At 35.7% G+C, this 24,537-nt stretch overlaps 1 protein-coding gene and 1 pseudogene across 1 annotated transcript in view; one reads left to right on the forward strand and one right to left on the reverse strand.

Moving 5' to 3' along the window:
• Positions 1-215: 215 nt before the first annotated feature.
• LOC149532339 (T-complex protein 1 subunit delta pseudogene) lies at positions 216-2,230 on the reverse strand (annotated as a pseudogene).
• A 2,187-nt stretch (positions 2,231-4,417) lies between these two features.
• LOC149532340 (LMBR1-like membrane protein) overlaps positions 4,418-24,537 on the forward strand; it is a 120,270-nt gene continuing 100,150 nt past the window's right edge. Inside the window, exons 1-2 of the mRNA XM_089806913.1 lie at positions 4,418-4,842; positions 24,323-24,399. Of these exons, the coding sequence (XP_089663039.1) occupies positions 4,675-4,842; positions 24,323-24,399 (245 nt within the window). The 5' untranslated portion in view covers positions 4,418-4,674. The remainder of the gene's footprint in view (positions 4,843-24,322; positions 24,400-24,537) is intronic.

Here is a 24,537-nt window from a genome sequence, read left to right on the forward strand (position 1 = left end):
TATTCTAAAGCTAATATCTCCCTTTAAGGTTCAACATCTCCCAAAGCAACCTATTGCCTTTCTTTTTGCATCCCGCAATGAAGAGAGATTAAATGAATTTATCACAAAGATTAATTGAGGACTATTTTGCTCATAAGAAAACAACAAAAGAAATCTCCCTCTCAAGCTAAAACATTTCCTTCTGGATGCAAAGCAACACACTCATCTTAATACATCTAGTTGCATCTTGTAATCTTCACAATCCTGCTATCACCAACCGCAACCTCTTCAACCAAATCAACATGCCCCAACTCCTCCTCCCTAAAGTGTTCAATATTAGCAATGGGTAAACAATTCAACATCTTGGTAATGAACTCGATTTCATCCCTTTCCACATCCTTGACCAACAAAATCTTTGCCTTGGACATATAATGTAGTGAAAGATTAGTGACAAAATCTTGTAGAATATTCTTCTGGATCAATAGCACGTTGCATCTGGTGGCTTTGATCTTCTTTATCATACCAAGAATATAATTCCTCTCCTTCAAAATCCTATCCATCATTGTATAATTAGAGACCACAATATTTTGCTCAATGTCCATCTTGGGAGGCAAAATTTGAAACTATATTATGCCAATCTTCGCATTCTCAATCCTGGTGGGGTCTCTAGCCATATGGCTTGCCTTCTTATCAAACACCAAACCCTTAACCATATCTATATCATCAACAACCCCACCCAATTTTTGCAAAACTTTGATGTCCCTGAGATCCACAATGTTAGGCTTCGCAGGGTTTACAACATTTAGGATGATGTCAACAACAAGTAGGGCTAATAAGGTAGAATATTGGCTGACAACCTTACTCTTCAAAGAAGTGCTCACAATTTTCACCAAAGAGTCACGGTTCGTCAATTGGATAGGAATAACAATGGCGGTTAAAATCTCGTTGACCTTCTTAGAGGCCTTGTGAAAGGCTTCCGACATAATGGTAGGATGAACACGCTTAGACAAAAAATTCACGCATTGTTTAAGAATCACACTGACGATAAAAATTGTTTTTGTGTCATCACCAACAACAATATCCTAATATTTCGAAAGCTCTACAAGCATTTTAGCGGTTGGTTGAGTTACCTCCATTTTGTTAAGAATGGTGGCACTGTCGTTGGTGATAATCACATTGCCCAAGGAGGTGCAAAGCATCTTTTCCATGCCCTTGGGACCTAGTGAGGTTCAAACTATGTCTGTAACGACCTTCTTGCGATGATGTTGGCATGCTAGATGATGTCCCTGCGCTTGGTGTCAGCGTATTTTTCTATCTTGGTAGCCAGTGCTACCTGCAGGTGCTACACTGCGGTCACTATTTTCAACTTCTTCCAAAACTTCTCTGTGATGTCTGCTTCACCTCTCAAAACCCCAGCAAAAAATCAATAGATCAAATACCCTCTAATGAAACTTTGAGTGTTAGATAAAATCCCTCTCACTCAAACAAGTTTGTTCTTACTTCTCACTATAGTCACCAGTGAATCTAAAGACTATACGATGAGCTCAAGTAAAGATGATGACTCCAATATAGAGCCCATCCACGAGAAAGAAAACATAAATTGCTAAGAGTCAACTCCATTACGAGAAAGACAAAGATAATCGACATCTCTAGCACTCCACTCAATAGAGCATGGAAGATGACAAAGGAGTGGAAGGGAAACCGACAATCCACAATACAAAAATAAAATGAAGACACATAACAAAACTAAACATGTACCAATATGATTGAAAATGTGCTGATAAATATATATTAACCCAACTTGACACGATATCCAAACAACAAGTAAGCAACGATGAAAGATAATACTGCTAGGGACATACAACCATAAATACAAGAAAGCATGATGCCAAATGGAAACATAACCATGCATGATAAATACACTGTGAATATACAATGAGAATGTTTCATTTTTTCTAATCATTCTTCTTCGCCTGTTATTAGTTTTTTCTAATCCTATTAGCCAAACCAATCATTTTGAGATTTTTTTGATCATTCTTCTTAGCCTGTTGTTAACATGATATACAATGAGATTTTTTTTTTTTTTTTTGAAAAGTCTAGCTATCATCAAAATTTCAACCCAATTTGTTATCGATGGTATAACAAACTCGTCGAATCATCTCTAGTTGGCACCGATAGTTCGACGGGGTTTGTCGTCAATGGTATAACATACCCATCGAATCATCTCTGGCTGACGTCGATAGTTTGACATTTTGAATTAGTTTTCTGACACTGACATGTGACATAGATGAGGATGATTTTTGATAGAACTTCTCGTCGATACATTGTTGGCAGTGAAATGCATAGAACTTTTGACACAATTCTAGTGACATTGACTTTCAATGTTTAACTATCAAAATTTTGACCAAAACTGCGTCAAAAAATAGGTCTAAATTTACTAGTGTGAAGAAGGATGTTGAGATTGAGTGGATAGCTAAGGTAAAAAATTGTTTGAGGATATTAAAACAACAATTGCTACAACACTAGACTTGTTGAGTCTAAATTATCAGTTGCCATTTCAACTCTACTCTTTTGCATCAAAGCACTCATGTGAGGGATACTCACTCTAAAGAAGGATGATGAGGACAAAATACCCATAACCTTTATGAGCTGTCCTCTAAAGTGTGCTGAAATCAATTACCCAAACTTGGATAAATAATCCTTTGATTTCGTAAAGGTTGTTAAGAAGTTCAAACATTACCTTTTATTGAGTAAAGTAGTTGCTATTGTCCTTGGCCATGTAGTCAAGTCATTGCTTATGCAAAATGAGCTGGGTGAACATAGAGGAAAATGGACGACCACATTACATGAATTTGACATGGAAATACAACCAATGAAACTTGTCTAAGGATTAGGTTTAACTAAGTTGATTGTTGATACACAGATATAGCAACAATTGGTCTCATATGTGTGCACCAATGAAGGAGTCATTTTAGATATTTGGTATCAAGACATAGTCTACTATTTGCCATAGAGTAGGTGTCCTAAATAAATGAATAGTCACAAGAGAGAGAATTGGAAATGAAACGTGATTTGTACATGCGAAATGATGGACATCTTCATGAATAAAACTATGAAGAACAACATTTGAGATGTGTAAACCGGGATGAGGCAAATGATGTGTTAGAAAAAAGAAATGATAGATACGAAACTTGATAGGACTCAGTGGAGGCTACACCACATCATATACTAAGGTTAGGGTACCATTGGCCTATACTATTCCGAGATATGTAGGAGCATGTTTGCTCTTGCCATGTGTGCCAAACTAGTGCAAACAAAGAAATGAATATGATAATGCCATTAAAGCCAGTACACAAGGTGCACCCCTTTGCTAAGTGAGGGATTCACTTCTAAGTGGAGTTATTCCACACTGATTTGTCCATCCATCTTCACTACAAGAAGGGTAACTTGAGCTCCCACCTCATTGTTGGTGCCCTTTGCAAGCTTTTTTGACTCATCTGCTAAAATATTACTTGTTGCATCTCTAGCCACACAACTAGTTGTCATTTGATTTTATTACTCCACTTCATTCCTACCTTAAAAAAACCCATTAACAAGTCATTTTTAATTATTATATTATAATATCAAGAAAACCATCTTCAATCTAATATAAATATTAAATAACATGTAACATTTTTAAATTGTAGTTGGGGTTAGGATTCATTAAAGTAAGATTTCCATTTTAAAATGAATCTTGGGTTAGAGTCAAGGTTTGTGTAAGGGTTCAAATAGGGTTAGAGTTAGTGTTGGGAACCAAGTATATGATTACATTCTAGGATAAAGCTCGAGGTCAAAGTTATAATTAAATTAGTATTAAGGCAACCAATAAGATTTAATTATGATTGAAGTTGGTAATTTAAGATTTAAAATATAATTAGAAATAATATCAAGATATATATATATATATATATATATATATATATATATATATATATATATATATATATATATATATATATATATATATATATATATATAAAACCATTGCACTTTCTTTAAATTATAGCCCATATGAAAATTGAGACAAAGAGACTAGGGATCCTCAATCATCTTTTCCATTAATAAGTTAATTACGTAATTAGAGTTAATATGATTTTTTAAAATTTCCACTGAAAAAATAATAATAAAATAGTGCATAAACCAGCTCCGTATCCACTACTACCTAAATCTTGCCCTCCACTCAACGCAACTCCCGCGGCCTGACAAAAATACTGTCAATCACCTCATTCTTTGTTCCAAGATTCCCAACGAGATACCAAGGGAATAAATAAATATGATTTTTCGATTATGAAGAAATCACAAATATATTTCAAAACAAATTAATCATAGCGATTTAAAAGGTCTGATTGATTTTAGACGCATCTACATATTTCCTTTGACTCGGCACAATTTTCTTTTTAAATTTGTCCGTCGATGGCGTTCGACGGGACAAAATAGGAATAACTTCGGGAAACCCTTTCTTGTACAATTCCCGACTCAATTTACAGAGAATTTAACCAGATCGTGTCATTTTGAGTCTGCTCTCGTTGCCGCTAACGCTGGGCATGGTGGTCATTTTTCAGAAGGCAGTTGTGGTCGAAAAGCGTGGAGTTCCATCGAGGTAAATTACAGGGAAGGAGAAATTAATGCCTCGAAGTTGAGCAAGACGGGGCAAAAATGTGGGTGTTTTACTTGCTCTCGTTGCCGCTAACGCTGGGCATGGTGGCTGCCACGCTCAAGTATTTTGCCGGCCCGGACATTCCCCGCTACGTTCTCTTCACCGTGGGATATGCCTGGTTTTGTTCGTTGTCTATTATTATACTCGTGCCCGCAGATATTTGGATGGTGAGCTCCTGTTTGCACAATTGAAATATTTCCTCTAATATTTGTTATGCGGTCCTCTGAATTAGGGTTGGGGATAATTTTAAGGAAGTGAACACGTTTATAAGATGATGAATTCTGGCCTATTTTGTCCGTTATTGAATTTCGAATATCTGTTTTATGATCATTTGATCTGGAGAATTTTTCTTTCCAATTTGTATAAGGACTTTTATGTGTTATGTGCGAAATGATAGTGCGATTCTTGATGACATGAAAATGTGTTGCGGACAAATTTTGACGGATCGTCGTGTCCATATGGAAAATTAAACCCATTGACAAATATTAGCCATAATAGTTATCCCTGTATGGTTTGAATAGGTGCCATTGGATTCTGAACAGTTTGAAGGAAACGGATTTCTGTATAAAAACTTTCGAAATAGTTTTCAGAAAATATAAGTCAGATCTAAAAGGAGTTCAAATACAAAATGACACCGGTTGTTATTTTAATATTTCCATTCTTTTCACATGAGCTTGACAAGAACAAATTCAAAAAGTTTACATTGGAATATTTCAAAAATAGGAATAATCACGTCCTAAATTCTTTAGGCAGCTGTTATCTAGGAAAGAGACTAAAGATAAAGTAATCACATTCTATATAAACAGTCTGTAGCGATTCGAGAAAATATCAGTTAAATTGGATACGACGTCAAATGTTTAAAATTCCTCCCTTTCATTTTTCTTGTTCTTCATATGCTACAGTAGTTTCAGAAACGGTGAAAATAAAAAAAATGACTGCTCTTCAAAATTAAAAAAATTTAGTGGATCTAATTTGTTTGCTTGCAAGTCTTTGCACAAATTTTAAACATGCATTAATCTTGTTCTGTTTTGTATTTTTTTGGCTTATGCATGGAATCAATGGCATACACAAATAATTGCAATAGCTGACACATCTTTTTGTCCGATAGAAGCAATAAAAATTGTATGTTGATATGTGGGGAGAAAAGTATAGGATTTAGTGCAAATACTTGTATTAGTTTACGAACACAGTGAATCATGTAGCTCATGAGTATTTTCTTGATATTTTAGGTTTTACATTAACAAATTATTTTGGCATTAAAACAAAAAAAATAGCTCCTAGGGGAGAACGGGTCGTAAAGTTAATTTGATCCTTTCTGATGTTTATTTTTTGGTTGGAAGAAAAGAATTCAATTTTGTAACCACTCTAAAGGTCACACATGTTACAATCAAGTCTGAACCTTTTTCAACAGTTTTCTGTTTTTCGTGTGTCATTTTAGCAACTTTTGATTAATACTAGTGCGCGTTTAAACCTATGTGGACCTTGCAAACCTGTTTAGGATTAGTGGTTTTCAATTCTAGGATGTGTTGATGTTTACATTAAGCTGGATTCTGACAGGTTTATGAGGGTAATACGATTTTGGGATGGATGATAGCATTACCGTTACTAGGATTTACCACATTTAACCAGCATGAAGAAGTTTGATTATGATTTGAGCTCGTGACGCTCAGGGGTTAAGTGCCTAGCTCTTTTGCTTATTGTTATGCACAACTCAAAGCCTTCCTGCAGATAATTCATCCAGCAGGTGTCAGTTGATGGCCATCACAATTCCTGGCAATTGGGAGAAATTTCTGCGTTATATTTAGTACTTCGTAGGGTTTTGGATGAGAGATACTAATTTATTTTATACAGTAAATACACTTTTTATGTAATAGCTCTTTGGGTAAGTTTTGTCTGTTCTTCAAGTTGGTGATTGCTCATGCATTTTGTTCCCATTTTTGAAGACTGCCTATTTCAAGTACGTAGAATCTAAATACAATCAATGTTTGACATGGATGGTTGTTGGGATTGCCAGTTTCAACAAGTCTTTTTGTTTTTCAAATAGGTGTTGTTTTAGGTAGTGTGTCAAATAATATGATGCCTGATTAGGATTCAATTAATGTCAATCTTTACCTGTTCATATATTATGAGGAGGGTTTCATAAGAACCCATCCTTCATAAGCATGAATGATTCACTTAGCATTCATTGCATCTTGATGATTCTCATAGGGGTGCAGCATTGAGACTTCTGGAGAGGTCACCCATCAGTCATACTTTGACTCAAATGTCCTTAACCATGGAGTTTCTTCCAAGGTCAAGCCCACTTAACTTGCAAATGGGGTTCTTGAATGTATCCTCTCTTTGAATTTCTTTGAATAAAGGTAGATTTAGGAGTATATTAGTAGTTTTGAATTTATTTAGGTTTGTGATTGATGTAGGCTTGAATCTTATGATAATTAGTGTGGAATATTGTATCACAACTCTCTATCATGGAGATATTGCGTGGGATGCATTGACTAGTCCTTAATATTTTACAAGAATCCATTGCCCACTTAGCATTCATTGCATCTAGGTGATATTTACAAGAGGCCCACTTAGGCCCACTTAGCATTCATTGCATCTAGGTGATATTTATAAGAGTGAAGTGTTGGGACTTCTTGGGAGGTTACCAGACTGGATTACTTTGTCTCAAACATGCTTAGGTATGGAGTTTCCCGCAAGATCAAATCCACTTAGCTTGCAAGTGGGGTTTGTGAATTTCGTCTCCCTCTTATGTTTTTTATTTCTTTGAGAGCAAGTAGATTGGGGCAAATTAGCAGTTTCAATTTCTTTAGTTAATAAGTTTGTGATTGATTTATGCTTGTATGTTATGATAAATAGTGGGAAATATTCTGATCACTCCTTATCATGAAGATATTGAGTGGGATTTGCATAGCCCCAATATTGTCCCTTAAGAAACCGAATATTGTGCTGCATTTTCCTGAATTTCAACATAGCTCCTTGAGCAGAATCATTAACACTGGCCTCTGGTTTACCCTACACATGCCTAGACTAGGTGATATAAATCTCAGGGAACTATTCCCTTTCAAGTGGGGACATTTTGTTTGACTTGAGTTGGTGCATCAAAAGCTGAATTAACATCTTGCACGAATGAAAATCAGTAGTTTGGGCTTTCTTCCATCATCTGAATCCACAAAAGCAGAAAGAGAGTTTCTATATCCCCATTAGGTGCAATCTTATTTGGCTTCACTTTAATCTTTATTGAATCTTAATTTAATGACTTTGAGGATGTGTGAGCAAATGATTTGCTGTCTGAGCTGACTTTCTGTTGATAGATGTAAATGGATGATATGCATCTGTAATAGAATTGGTGAAAATGACTTGAAGATTGTTGATGGCTTAACTATATTGAATCCATCTTTCTTCCTCTATTACCTAGGATCTATAATGGACAGCGCAAAGGTTTAACAACTTCATGAAATTGAGTCAGTTTAAATAGTATACTTGAACACACCATTTGTTATTTGTTGTTAATAAAAGAAAATCAAGTTAAATAGCAAAGTCTTAAAATTCAAATAAAGATAAACTATAAGATGCATTTGTACTGATAATGTTACAACAAAATTTAAATACAAGAAGCATGGAAGATACCAACAATAAAGTGCTGCCGTTACTAATAGCAACATGGATTTTAATTAAACATTATGACATGTTGTTACAATATTTCATTATTCATAAACTAGTGATTACAAAATGGAGATGTGGCCTTATTATAAATAGAAACAACTGAGAGCAAAAGAGAAACTTTCTAAAAGACTAAGAAAATATAAATGACCTAATAATGTAATCAATAACTTAAATGACCATTAATATAACATTACATACTCTCTTACCCTCCCTTGATGGTCATTTTACTATCTACATAAATAGTATAGAAGATTGCCCCCTTCTCTTAAGAAGACTTTGCAACACGAGCCTGCTGTTGAGATCCTCCGTGAATCTGTAAAACTTCTAGAAATGGCCAAGAGTACTAGAATCCATCCAACTTGATGATCGGTAAAAAGCTTTTCTTCAGAGATCAACTGATGAAACCGATAATAGCCCTGAAACAATGATTTTGTGGGGAAATAAGTGAAGCCTCTAAACATAATTTTGTCAAAAACTGGAAAAAAATGGTTGTAGATGTTTGCCCTAGGATATCTAGTTGTGACTCAAAACAAACTACAAGAAACTAAGATTTTTGTGGAAAAAAATTGTGAAACCTTGAAAGTGAAATTTACAAAGCATCATTTTCAGAAAAAGAGTAAAAACGCTAAAACAAGAACACCTGACATAATTCTTGTGGGAACAATTTAGACAACCCTCCAAACAAGAACCCATGATTTTTGAGAGCAAAATCATGCAGCACCCATAAATGATTTTTGAAGATAAAATAAAAAAAATCAGACACAATTTTATAGGAAAAAATTGATTAAAACCCAACACAATCAGAGACATGGATCATAATCAAAAACTTTGCTTTCAAGGGAAGATGGTAAGACCCTTTGTGCAAAACAATTGTTGAGGCAAACAATTGCACAAAACCCACAATAACTTTTTATGGACAAAATTGTGAAACCCTCCTATATTTTTTTAAGGAAAAACATTATTAAAGCAAATTCATAATTTTTTTGAAGGACAAAAAATTATTAGAAATCCACCTATAATTTTTTTCCATGGGAAAAAATTAACAAACTCTTCCAGTCTGAATAGCATGCACAGGTAGCAAAATAAAACACAATTTTTTGGGAAAAAATTGTTTCAAACCCTAGCTGAAAAAGAATTGTCACTAATTTCCCACAAAACGGGTTGAAACTGTTGGACATATAGCTTTGGGAGATATCCTTCTCCTGATTTCTGAGATATTCATCTCTCTTTATAATGCTTTCCCAGATGTTTCTAGTTCATCGACAACCTTTATTTTCAAATGGAGAGACGCTCATAGATAGATAGATAGATGAGCTTTTAAAGTCCACGAGGCTAAATATAGCCTACAGGACAGCTGTCCCACTAAATCAACTTTTGTAATTTGGTTCTTTTTTTGTGGAAGCCTAGCTTCTCAATATTTTCCTTGCTGAATAAGTTGTACCAAGAGCTGTCATATATAATATCCATGAACTTGACCATGCTGTCCCTGTATGTATTACATTCTAAAATAAAGTGTTGTTCCACCTTCCCTGAGTTGCAAAACGTGCAAACTCTCTCTTCCCAAGACTCTTTTGGCCTCAACTACTGTTAGGTCTGACATTGGAGCTGGTGAGAGTTGGTTTTGAGTTGTGCAATAAGAGTTTTAGCTCTCCAAGAAATGTTGGCCTCTATGTACGCCTTTTGGAGTTGGCCATATGGATAGACATTTCAAGCCAATGAAGAGTCATTATCTATCTGCAACAACAGTCATTCCTGTTTGGATCAACAATCACTTTTGTTGCAACTGTAGGCACTTCAAAGGAAATAGGAGACTTTTCATTGCCTGGCCAGGCAATGAAAAGTCCATCTCTTCCTTGCATAGTCATATATATATGTCATTTAGTAAAGTGGTGTTTTTGAGTTCGCTGGTTCAGGTTTCTATGCTGGGTGTTTATGTTAGGGGAGGATATTATCTGCATAGGTACAATTTTTAGAGAATCTTCTTATTATTGTTTCAGTTTATTGTACTAGTTTTGGACAATTGTTTTTCAGTCTTTTGACGATTCATTATTAATGAAGAGAGATTTTGTTTTGGGTTTTTCTCCCTTAGGTTGAAAGGTTATCCTAGGGTACTTCAGTGTCTTTGTGTTCATCATTTTTGTTATTTTTGCTGTCCATCTTAATTCTGGTATTAAAATCAACATGGTATTAGAGCTAGGTATGAGAGGATGATATGCTAGAAAGGATGATATCTCTCTTGGTTGTTCAGTTGGGTATAAATATTGTTTCGAAAGACACAAAGCCAAAAGGCATTTCATGAGAGGACATGTCTCATGACATGACTGTTGATATAAACAATTTTTAACCTTATACTATTCAGTTTAAATAATGCTTAACCAAAGATGATTTATATTAAGTTGCTGATCTCTATAAACATAAATGGATCATCTCAATCCTATTATGACTTAATGTGAATGCATCCGATAATTACCCGATCGATATTATGCAAGAGATCTTTGCTCGATCACCAAGAGATAATATAATCTGTAAGTGCAGATTTATGCATACTTAGTTTGGTATGAATAGTTTCGATTGAATGCAATGATAATTGCTTGTGTGAATTCAAGATATATGAATGATAATTCTAATTTAGCACAAGTACTATGCAAGTGTATATGTACATGTATATCAGTTCACATACATTCACATATGCATACAGTCACCATAATGAGTTATCCTTGTATCTGACCGAAGCTATTATATATCAACAGTGACAAACAATAATAGGTTAGGATGCCTTAGGAGATTGAAAATAACATTGTAGACTTTGCAGTTATACTATATAACACCCCATGGAATATTTAATTGATTATCTCTCATAGTAAGAAGTCTCGTCCTTTCAAATTTTGGCTTGAATTGTAGTCCATTCGATCTGTAATTGGAGAATTAACTGATGAAACTGGTTTTGTGTGCATTTGCTTCTAAAGGAAATGGGGATTGACCTAAATATGGTTAGTCCCAACATGCAATACATTGTTTGATGAAGCTGACTGGCACTATGGTCGTTACATAGCATTATTTGTTGGTTTATTCTGTATAAAGGCAAAGCAACACGAAAGTCGTCTTATCCAAGATTTCTAGTATTTACTGCTGCTTTATATTCTGCTTGGATTGTGCAGAAAGAAGCAATGGTATGTTCTTCCTACACTGAGAAATTGCACCGAAAATAAACATTATTTGCAACACTTAATGCTACATTGAGTTGAGTGTACAACATGGATCATGGTGGTGTAGTGGATCCAGAATTATCTTTTCAAAGTTCTGATCAACTGCTCTATCCTCTGCTATCTTGCCAAAACAAATGACAAGATCTTAGTGTGCAAAGAGGTTGGACGAGATAGATTATAGTGGGGCAAAGAGAGTGTTTTTAATATTTATTCCTGCTTTAGTCTTTGTTTTGTTTCCTGCAACACCTTTGAAACCTGGCATGTTTTTTAATAGCAAGGAAGCGTCACAGCAAAAGCAAAATGGCAGAATAATCCACAAATATTTGTTGTCTGTTTGTCATTGTCTGTTTAATGTTACTGAACTCCAAAAGATTGAACAACAACTTAAGACCGCAACGACAAGCCAAGCTACACAACGAAAGACAAGATTAATTGGACATATCTATTATTAGCATCATGAATCTTGAAGCACCTTATTGAATCATAAACAGGGAGTCATGGGCACGGTAGAATTGTCAGAAATTGAAATGACAATAAGCATAAAGAAGCTGTTTTGATTCCATATTTTTTTGCCCTCTCAGATCCATTCTTGCAACTGTTTTGTTATGCTGGTTTATAAAAAATGGTTAATATTGTTGAATAAGCAGGGATACTTGTTAGCAGTCTCAGGTAGAATTCCCCATATTTTAGGCGATACATCAAAGTTGGTAGCCAAGGAAAGGCGTATATTTCCTTAAAAATCTCCAAAAAATGAATGCACTATTCTAATGTACGGGGGTGTGAATTAGTACATACAAGTAACTTAAAATTTCAACCACCGATCTTCAAAACTGAATTATTGATTTCCAAACAAACAAGCATATGACTGGTATCAGTACGCAAAACATAACAATATCAAACCACCATGCATTCATCACACATGACCCATTGATTTTGGTATCGCAAAAACCCTTGTTAGAGGGTGAAAACCACGGTGGGGATGATACCCACAAATCTCACTGCTACAGTAAATGAGTTGCCTTGTTAGGCGCATACAATTACCCTTTCAGAGGCTTTACTCTGTTAGGAGTAACTTTGTACGATGTTTGAAGTACAAACAGATCTGCTAGAACCTATTTCGTCAAAGTATTTACAAAAATCTTTTTAGAGCTTTACCTCGATAGGGGATTTACAACTAAAACCTGTTAGGGTTCACCCGATATAGGGATTTAACATTTATAACTGTTAGGAAACAACTAAATCACTGATCTGGTTGTTGTACTCCTTGCCTGTCATATCCAATTAGTTCTCTGCTCTGCTACCACTACACAATGTGCTTCTTTGCTCAATGTCTTGATCACAACAGTTCAACCACTCTTAATCAACTTTAAACTCTCGATCACCTCTCTCTCTCTCTACCTATTTCATCACATAACCTCTCTTTAATAACTGTTCACTTTTGCCTCTTAAATTTGACTATCTATTTGAGCCTTAAGCTTCCTGTTCATTCTCTTTAAGCATTTCACATGTCTCAATGTCTGAATACGTTTTATACTGCCCATGTCGGCCTTCAAATTGATTTCCCTGTCTATTACTTGGAATGGTCAAAAGTGTTACCTTTCCCAATGTACCATCTTATCTTTTCCTTATACTGATACAATGATTCAACTAATGCCTAACATCTCTTGTCCTTCACTCTGTTGTATTACATAGTCCAATGTGATCTCCTCTAGATTTGACTTCGTCCTTGACCTGTTGCGAATTCTTTAAATGTTGTCAACCTTTTTGTTATAGTCACTGATCATCTCTTATGATCACCAATCATCGCTTGTGTTTTACCTTTATTGATCATTCTGTTGTGATGTACTAACTTAGTTATCACTGATCATTGCTATGGATTGCCATCAATGACAACCATATAATTCTTCACACAATGTTGATAATCTTCCAAACTTCTTGAGTATGGAGCTCCAATAAGTAATGCCAACAATCTCCCCCTTTGACATTGATGACAAACACTTGAGATCATTAAACTCAAATGCTCCCCATGAATTTGTACTCTCCATTTTGTTATCTTCTCATCTCTCATCTCACTGTCCATCTCATCTTCCTCTCCATTTTCAACTATCATCTGCCCCTTCTTTGAACAATGCCAAAGGTATAATCTTTAACATTTGGTAGATACTAATTGCTGTTTCTATTGATGTCTCCCATGTCTTCTGCAAGTGGCTTAAGTCAATAACCTATTTGTGCAAATTGGTTGATGTCTCATCCAAATTATCAATCGAATCTACATCTGGTAATGCCAATGTTTCCTCTGTTGTCTCCAAATTCTTTTGCCTGGCTTTCAAGATAGGGCATAAATAGGATTGGACTTCAAGGTTACTCATCATTCTGCTATCTTGTTCTACATGTATTTGTCTCATTTTGTGTAATGTCTTCTTCACTGAATGTAGTTATTGGACATGATAGCAGATCAAACTAATCATTGAGACTCTCCAACTCCTTCTATGCTTCATCTTTCTGTCCCTCCATATCCTTTACAAACTCTGAGTAGTTTGATACCTTGGTAAATAGGTTTCTTGCTTTTGTTAGCGTTTCTTTGACTTCCTTCACTAGTTCTTTCTTTCTTCTTACTTCAGTGACTTTCTCTACCAATTTACCAATCATTCTCTTCTCCATATTCTCCTCTACAATGCTTATTGCCCCATTCTGTAAATCTGTCTCATAATCATAAATGGCTTTGATTAAAGTATCCAATTGATTAATTATAGAATCTTCTCTGTTACATTCTACCTCTTATACTACCTTAGCGAAAATATTTCTTGCTTGTTTGAACACCCGTTTCTTCTTCTTGTCTCTCATGGCCCTTCTTTTCACCTTTTATGAATATTCCATTAACTCTTTAGGTTTCATCTTATTGACATCTACCGGTGTGGAAATAATTTCCTTCTCTCCCAAATCTTCTACCTCTGTGAGACCACTCAACTCCGTGATCACACTTTATAACTGCTCTTTCCCCTAGCTAGGTTTTGGATTAGTGTATCACCGATTTCGACTCACCCGTGTGCCTAGCGAGAGGCAGGAAGTGTTCGCTCTGTAGTCTCGTCCCGGGGCATACTAGATCCACGAGAACTCATAGGGGGTTCACCAAACAACAACACTCTACCTCCAACGGTACTCAAGAACGGCTCGAGATTGGTTGCCCAGTGCATACCCTTCGGTTATGGATTTCTTTCAGCCGAGGAAGGACTTATTGTCCTCCCGTCATTGTTCTCTGCTTCTTGTTTTGTTTTTCTTTCCTTGGTTAGTGTTTGGTGTTCCTGCTGTTAGTGTTTTGATGGTTTGAGCGTTTGGCGCAATGACAAACATATCAACAATTGGTATCAGAGCCTTGGGTCATGGGTTCAAATCTCGGGAGGTCTCCTTCATTCTGTCGGTGCAGAACCCTCAATTGGTGCTGAGGGGGAGATTGTTGACTTGGTGGTCAGCACCTCCTTTGGGGTTCGCGACATGGCTTAACCGCCTCTTGTGGATCTGGGTAAGTCTAGTGTTTGTGACATTCGTTGATGGCTCAAGCTTTTGGCGCAACGACAAACATACCAACATGATTAGGATCTAGATATAATTGCAGCCTTGGATGAAGCCATTGATCCCTCATGTTTTGATGACCCATTTGACCCTTAAGGGCATTTGATACTTTGATCATTGATAAACTATTAAACACTTGCCATTTATCATTATGTTTCAAACTTTATTATTTGATGAACTACTGTATGTTTTGAAATTTCATTTTGCAATTTAGTAATTCCATGTATGATTTTCTTTTACAATCATGAGCATAGATTAACGAGTGAGTATTTTAATGTCTATCTTTAGTATTGGGCATTGATCAATGATCAAGTGACATGTATTCATCCTATGAAATGACTAAGTTTTGCAATTATGCACTTTTTTTTTTTTGTTGTATATTTAATGCGCGCACACACACACACACACACTCAAACCCACCCACGATCCCAGATGGGAATTTTGTTTTGCCCGAACCCACAAACCCAAATTCAAACCCGAATCCGTCCCTGACCCCAAATTGGTAGCTTAGATTATTTCTGCATCTTTAGAGCTTAATTCATGTTGCACCTCTATTAGGGTTTTCTCTATAATTTCCTTGTCCATTTGTAAAGCAAATGGCCATCTAGCATTTAACAATTGCTACAACTCATTTAGAATCATAGAGTGCAACTTTGGGGGTGTTCTCTTGAATTTATAAAAATATTGTACTGTTGCATCTTCAATCTTCTTATCATCCTTACTTCCAATAGTATACCTTCTCTTGACCATTGCTAGACCACAAGTTTCTATTATACCTTTCACGATTTTGTGCTCTCAACTTCTTCCTCTTCCTTTTGTCTTCTGTCACACTTCTTCTTTTTAGAGATCTCCTTGGTTGCTTGACTTTTCCTCTTCATTGGTTTTGTCTTCAACTCTTTGGTTATCAATTGAGTAGGCTTGCTCTTCACTCTTTTGTAGGTGGATGGAATGTTTTCATGTGGGATCTTCAATTACAACTGTTGTTGTTCCTGATGTTCCTGCCTCATCACTTAAGTGATTTGTGTGCTTGACCTGTTGATCTCCTTCTAATTTTTCTTTTTGTCATTAGTGTCTCCATCTCTTTTAGTGTACCCTTCATAGGCTTCAAACCTTTTTTCACTTTTGTCCATTGATTTGGACAATAACATATCAACATGACTACTGGCATAGTCATCTTCAACCTCATAGCCCATTGGTGGAAGCCAATGGATTTTTGGTTCTACCGCCTGCAGTATACATGAATCTGTATCCACAACAAGTATCATTTTTATATTATTCTATTACACTAGTGGGAATTCTTACTTGTCTATGCATGTTAGAATGAAAGTTTCTAAAGTAATCCCACATAACATTATTGAAATTCTCACCTTGTTCTCTTATAAGTTCACCTATCAGAGTGACTATGGGTCTGCCCTTAGACTAAACAACATTTCCTTTTCTTGGAAAATAATTTTGAAAGTAAAACAGAATACATACCAGTAAAGCTCCGTACTTTAATGATTGCTTACTGTCTCTCTTTATTCTTTTCACGTTCTCTAATAGTTGCATTCTAACCATCTCACATAGGTCATAAATCACATTATATTTCACAATTTGATAAGCGACGTGAATGACACCACTTGGAACGATGCTTGTTCTGCTCTACTGATAAACTGTGTATCCTATCACCATTGAAGCAAAACAAACTTCTGCATCTTTGATGTTGTCAACAGTCATGGCTCTCCCTTCGTATCTTGATTTGGTTAGGACAGTAACCAAGCTTGCTGGAATTTTCCTTTTCGTGCACCCCTCCTTGTACTCAAAATCTTGTTGCCTTGTAAATGTTTGTCTTTGACAAGTTGTGTGGTTTATCCAACCACATGTACTGGTCATGAAGTTGACTGAGTACACATCTTATCCAGTCTGGGTGAAATTTGTAGGAATATCCACCATGTAGGTTAAACCTTCAGTTTGCAGATGCTTGTGTTTATCCTCCAACATTCCATATGAACACATCTTGTAATCCTTCTTGATCGTCTCAGCTCCCAATTCTTCAATCTTGCATTGAATGTAAGCTTGAACATCCTCCAACAACAATACTCCTGATGGTATAGCAGATAAAGCACTAGACATGTCCACTTCAAATTTTCTATCTACTTGGGGTGTGTATCCTAGTCAAGATTCTTCCTCATTGCTAATCAAAGCAAGTCTTTTTACGTTCTTTGCCATTATTCCTTTGATTGGAATGGTTTGCTAATCAACAGATAGAACTGGTAGCTTGTGATAGATCTGTTAGGGCTCATGACAACACAATAGCAATTTTCTCTTCACAAATCTCAATACCTATCTCAATCAATCACTTGATAATGCTCAATGTTGCTTTCAAATGCACAATTAAAAGCAAAGATGTGAAATGAATCACTCTTGCACTGTTTGTCATCGTGAAATAGATGTTGTAGTCACCAACGGTTTAAACAACACCTTTACCAACAATAGGAATAGTGTCGTCACCAGTTAACCAATGCTTACCGGTTAGTGCTTCTTCAATGATTATGACTGGTTACAATTGAATGTAACTTATGAAATCTTCAAAGTGATCAATACATGATTGTTTAGGCTTTCTAAATTCCTTCTAGAAATTAACACAACATGCTTTTACACTATATTTGTAAATTTTATCATTCCATTCTTAACTATGGGGATCGATAGATGAGTTTCCTTTATGCCCCCCGCCAAAGCAAAAGCAAATACTGTGCTTAGTTTGAAGATGAATTCACTTACTAGAAGGCAGTGATGTTTGTCCTGATGAATTTTCCTGATCTGATTTCTCTTCCTTCTTTATCCAAGTCTTCTTCATTTCATTTTTGATGTCATAAAGACTCAGGGTTCTTCATTTTTCCTTGCTGTGACTGGTTCCTAAACTTGCAATCTTTTCTAATATGTCCAATTATATTGCACTGGAAACACAATATTGGCAGATGATTTCCAGAATTATCTGTACGTGCTGTAAACTTGCAATTCTCTGACAAAAACCCAGATATCCCACATACCAAGCATGTAGGGTTGAGTTGTCGTTCCCTTCTATAGGAGTTCACTGTTTGAACAGGCGACTTGGGTGTCTTGGATTTGCATTCCCTGATATCCATTGAAACTATTATTACTGGGTTTAGGTGTACCATTAGATCTACACTCATATGCAACATGCCATATTTATACCAATTATAGCAACGACCTTCAAATGAATTGGACTTATTAACTAGTTTGCTTCTGCATACATTTGTAGTACGCCCAATCTTTCCACAATTAAAACAAGTACGCGTGCCAGACCTCATACCTGATTTGTTTGTGGTTCCTTTTTGGCTATGTTGTTGCTTCTTGGATTCACCTTTAGATGACTTGTCAATTATGAATGCTGCTTTGTTTGTGTAACCAAGAGCGGTTGTATCATTGCGTCTCTTTTGATTCTTCAATTCATCACCAAGCTTTTGCATGCTTCCACTACACTGTTTAAACTTCTCATTTTGCATCTCTTTCAACTTGTGATTCTTTCATCAATTTTTCATTTTCTTCTTTCGGCCTTCGATTCTCAGTCGCAATCTCCTGATTTTCCAGTCTTTGTTTGAAGATGTTCATGCACGATGGCATTCTCTTGGGATATACTGAAGAGTTGTTCATGCTTTTCATGTAGAGCATTCTCAACATTCTTCTTGGCATGTTCTGCAACTTTCCTAGCTTCCTCAACTGCTCTTTTTCTGCCAAGGTCTTCATACATTCTGACTGATTGACTTCCCATTTCTCTTTTCAATTTGGCCACGTTGTCTTTGAACTTCTGATTCTTTTCCATCAATTCTGCAATTGCTTCTTCAGATTCTTCAGACATAACACCTTCAGATAGTTGTTCAATATAGTCCTAACTTTCATTTAGCCTATCAATGAGTTCTCTTCTCACAGCTATGGATTTTCTCAATTTTTCCTGCAACTCTTAAATCATCTCATTATCTTTTGTGTGTTGCTTCTCATATCTGTAACTCTCCATGATTGTGGATCTTTCCATCAAGCTATTAGGCTTAATATCAAGAGCACCAGCCCTTTGATACCAATTGTTAGGATTCTAATGTATGGGGGGGTTGGGGGGTGAATCAGTACATATAGGTAACTTAAAAAGTTAAAATCGTAACCACTGATCTACAAAACTGAATTATTAACATCTAAACATTAAAGCATATGACCAGTATGAGTAAATAAACATAACAATATCAAACCACCACACATTCATCACATATGACACAAAAAATTTCGGTACTGTGGAAACCCTTGTTAGAGGGTGAAAGCTGCAATGGGGATGATACCCACAAAGCTCACTAGTGCAGTAATAAATGAGTTGCCCTGTTAGGAGCATACAATTACCTTTTTTGAGGGTTCACTCTGTTAGTAGTGACTTTGTATCTTGTTTGAAGTACAAACAGATCTGCTAAAATCTACCGTGTCAAAGGTTTTACAAAACTCTTTGGAGAGCTTACCCTGTTAGGGTATTTACAACTAGAACCTGTTAGGGTTCAGGGATTGTAACTCTTAGGAAACAACTAAATCACTGATCTGGTTGTGGCACTCCTTGCCTATCAAATCCAATTAGTTCTTTGATTTGTTACCACTGCACAGTGCACTTCTTTGCTCAACGTGTTGATCGCAACTGTTCAATCACTCTTTATGACTTCAACTCTCGATAACCTTTCTGTCTCTCTCTACTTGTTCTATTACAAAACCTCTCTTTAATAATTGTTTTCTTTTGCCTCTTAATCCTGACCATCCATTCAAACCTTAAGCTTCCCACTCATTCTCCCAAAGCCTTTCACACATCTCATTGTTTCGATGCGGTTTACATCGATCGCATCGGCCTGCAACATGAATTCCTTGTCAATTACTTGGAATGGTCATAACATGTTACCTTTCCCAATGTACCATCTTACCTTTTCCTTATACTGATCCAATGATCCAACTAATACCAATGTAACATCTCTTGTCCTTCACTTTGTAGTATCACATTGTCCAATGTGATCACATCTCTAGATTTGACTTCTTCCTTGAGTGGTTGCAAATTCTCTAAACGTTGTCACTTGTGTTTTGCCTTTATTGATCATCCTGTTGTGATGTATTAACTTATTTATCACTGATCATTGGTATGAATTGTTATCAATGGCAACCATATCACACAATGGTGACAATCTTCGAAACTTCCTGAGTATTGATCTCATTGGTATGAATTGTTATCAATGGCAACCATATCACACAATGGTGACAATCTTCGAAACTTCCTGAGTATTGATCTCCATTAGGTAATGCCAATGTGCACAATGTCTAATTATTCTTTTGCAAGCCAAATTTTTCCTTTGAGTAGAATTTGTAGGTTCATTGATGAAGTAGGGCCATAACTATAATTCTTGTTGGAGCTTTTCCAATCACAAGTTTCGTTGGGTAAACTGTAAGTTTTCTGCAAATTCTGAAGATATAATATTGATGTAGTATTATTACCTTGCTACAAATAGATCTACTATAATTCTGGGCTGAATGTTATTGTGCTGGATGTCTGCAATAAATTCTGGAGATTATATTTTATTTCTGCACTAAATAGCCAAGGAGTAGATTGCTAGAAAAGCAGACTTAAGAATGTATTGTGTGTCTTCTATCCACAATCTTGCTCCTACTTATATATTACCCAAGAGTCTTGCCTTCTCAAATAGACACAACCCCTTCTAGGTTGGCCCTCCGTGAAACAAACTACACCTCCAAAAATGGGCGCCCTTGTTCATTAACTAATAGTTAATACTTAGTTAAATACAATAGTCAATAGAAGGCATATAAATATGTGTAGCAAATCGCCAATCTGTTCTAAGGGAGATGTAATTATCATGTGACCATATATGAATGACATGCATTAGATCTGTCTGATCTGAAAAATCAGAACATTAATATGATCAAGTTTTTTGACCTGTAACGGCTTCAACCTGCAACTTCTGTGATTTTTTTGGCCACCATTTTCTTCTGTCTGTGGGTTTCGCATCAGTTTCTGGACGCCACTTCCTGTCCTTGTGCGAGTTGTAGATGTCACTATTGTTTTACCTGCAACTGGTTGTATATTTAGCACTGTTTTATGAGTTTTCAGGGACCATTTCCATCTTTTCTGCAATTTACATACAGATCTCTCTGTCTGCAAATTTTCCAGTAATCGTTGCCCTTTTGCTCATCCACCATCTTTGGTAAAAGCGCGACCATTTTTCAGCTGCGTCTGGGTTTTCTACATCATTTTTTGACGATAATGTTTTGTTGTCTATTTAGGGTTTTTTTGTGGCTTAGGGTTTGAGACATCTTTCTGAATCCCTAATCCAAAATTTCAGATTTGAGCAGTGAGCCTTTTCTTGGAGAAGGGTTCTTAAATATTTTTTGAAAACCCTAATTAGGGTTTTTCTGAATTTTTTGTATGGAGGCTATGACAATAGATTTTTTTTGGTTCAGTGGTTTTTGGTCTTCTTGTGGCTAGCATTTTTGGTGTCTCAGGATTTGTGCTAGTAGATCACTGTGGATTTTTTGATGGTACAAAGTTTTTTCAGTTTTTATCTTGTTCAAGCATGGGAGGGATGGGAGTGTCATTGACTCATGTTATGTTGGAAGGGAGTAAGCGCTTTGAGGACAAGAATTATAATACCTGGAAACAACACATGCTTTCTATTTTTGAGTACAGGTGCCTTGACAAGATAGTTTTGGATAAGGAAACTCATCCTAATCAAGCTCAGTCAGATCAAGATGGGATGAACATAATCATGGAGCTATCATGTTGATAAAGCTTTCAGTCATAGATGATCAACTCTCTTAGGTGCCTTCAGGGAAAACAGCTAAAGAGATCCTGAATCATTTGAAGGATCTTCATGAGACATTTGATAAGAGTCGGGTGTTCTTTCTGAAGAACATGTTATTTTCCATTATTTTCTATCATGATGGATGAGAAGAAGTCATTGTAGAAACATCTTATGAAGATCACAGATATATGTAACCAGTTGGAGGCTATTGGTTGCAAGATGGAAGAAGAAGATACGGTGGTTATCACACTAAAGAGTTTTCAGAACGTTTTAGATATCAATGCGATACTCAATTTACCTCTACAAGTGTTGCATTGATGTCTTCTGATCTTTAAAACAAATGTCTGCAGCAAGACAGGTGGAGACAACAGTTCGGGAGCAGCATTTAAATGGCCATTGCGGAGCATGCATTTACTGCAGAAAATGGCAAAGGCGAGTCCCCTCAGCATAAAGGACAGTGCAAAACAGAGGAGGGGTTCAAGAAGAAATTCATGCCATTATTGTGAGGACCTGGTCATATCCAGAGGTTTTGCAGAAAGAAGTTGGCTGATCAAAAGTCCAAATAGGGAGGGTGTCAGGAGCAGGTGCAGGAGCAGGAGCAGGGCCAACATTCTGACAAGCCAAAGGCTACAGCCTGCTATGCTTTTTGATGAGCAGTTTTGTCATGTAATCCATTGGGTAGTTAGTATAATGACCATTAAGGGATGGTATTAGAATAAATTAATAATTTATTGGCTATATTTAGATTTATTAATGGTCATTTGGAGCTTCAGTTTTATTATTTTATTGTTTTATTTGTCAGGTTATTATTTATAGATCTCCTCTGAACTCTATTTTCAAGATTTGTATTTTTGCCTTTAAAAAGGCATTCTTTAGTTTAATTTCATTGAGCTGTTATTTTAGTTTAACAAGATCCTTATGCCCAATTTCTTTTCCATGGTTCTCAAATTCTCACCATCAATAATTTGACTCAATTTATGTCAAAGGGCTCATCAATCGATTTCTCAGCATTGCAGATAAATCTTGAAAGATGCCATGCTTTGTATTGCATTATTACTGTTCTGCCTTGATCTGTTCCATGTTTTCTCATGAATTCAGATCACACTTGTCTGTATCAAGGTTCCTTTGACTAAGTATTTTTACGTTCCTTTTTGGATCAGGACGTCTAATATTTTTTTCCTCTATTAATAAAGAAATTTGGTATTTAAATTTATCATCCAACACGAGTACTTGAGAACGAGGCCATTGTTTCCATCTTCTTATGAGGCAATGATATTCTCTGATACATCTTGTGCCTGCCTGGTCTGAAATCTGTGATTATAGCAAGATAAGTTTTTATTTTTTGTGTTTTTCTGTACTGAAATTTCAAGAGGGCCAGACTTTTTTGAAAACAAGGAATTGTAATTCAATATCCACATAACTTCAAAAGATATCTATATTGATGATGCATATTTTTCTAATAGCAGTAGAGAAAATAAGATTACCTGAGAAGTTGTCCATACCAACAATTTTTATACCCTAATTTGACTGTTTTGCCCTTAATGTTATGTTTGGAGCTTCAAATATATATCTCTGTTATGAAGATGGTTATAATTCCTCTAATACCTGTATGCTTATGTTTGTGTTATTATTAAATGTTTTATGCCTAGTTACTGGATTCATGCCTTGGATTCGTCCAGTTTTTTTATAATTATTTTCTTTTTAATTGCAATGACTTTGATTCATAGATTCATACTAGAATCATAGATTCATTCTATGAAATGATTTAGAATCATAGATTCCTACTATGAAATGATTTAGTTTTAGAATTATGTATATTTCTCTTATTTTTTGTATATATATTGCATGCGCACACGCACGCACAAACACACACACACATGATTTGTGCCTCGGACTCGTCCAATTTTTTTTATAATTATTTTCTTTTTAATTGCAATGACTTTGATTCATAGATTCATAGATTCATTCTACGAAATGATTTAGAGTCATAGATTCCTACCATGAAATGATTTAGTTTTAGAATTATGTATATTTCTCTTCTTTTTTTTGTATATTTAATGCGTGCGCACACACACACACACAAACACAAGTGTGCGTGAATCCTTACGGATCATAATAGGAATTTTTTTTTCCACGAATCCACGGATCCGATTCACTATGCTGTATGTTACCGAAGATCTCCACAAACTCCATGAGGTAAAATTTGGTAATACCAATTTTTTTGTCAGATTGACAAATGCCCCTAATGTTATAATATCTTGAGATATCAGTGGATATTCTGACCTGGTTTACTTGTATATCTTTTGATTTTTAGATATTATAAAGAGTATTTAGTTTGTAAGCCAAAATAAAACCTTGTGTGTTATGTTCTGCAGACTATTCTTGGGCAAGATAAAGGAGGAATTGCTTTCTTTTGGAGTTGGTCTTACTGGAGTACTTTTCTCCTTACATGGTATCATTTTCTTTTATTGAATATTTCTCTTCATATGTTTTGAATTACAGAATAGTGCTTATAATCTATTCTTTTTAAGCAACTGAGAGGCATCATGTATGTGGTTGCTGTACCTTATATTGATTTGTAGATTTTTAA

This window comes from Cupressus sempervirens, chromosome 10, assembly GCF_028749045.1.
Source record: "Cupressus sempervirens isolate cs-2001-9-10 chromosome 10, ASM2874904v1, whole genome shotgun sequence".
NCBI classification, from domain to species: Eukaryota; Viridiplantae; Streptophyta; class Pinopsida; order Cupressales; family Cupressaceae; genus Cupressus; species Cupressus sempervirens.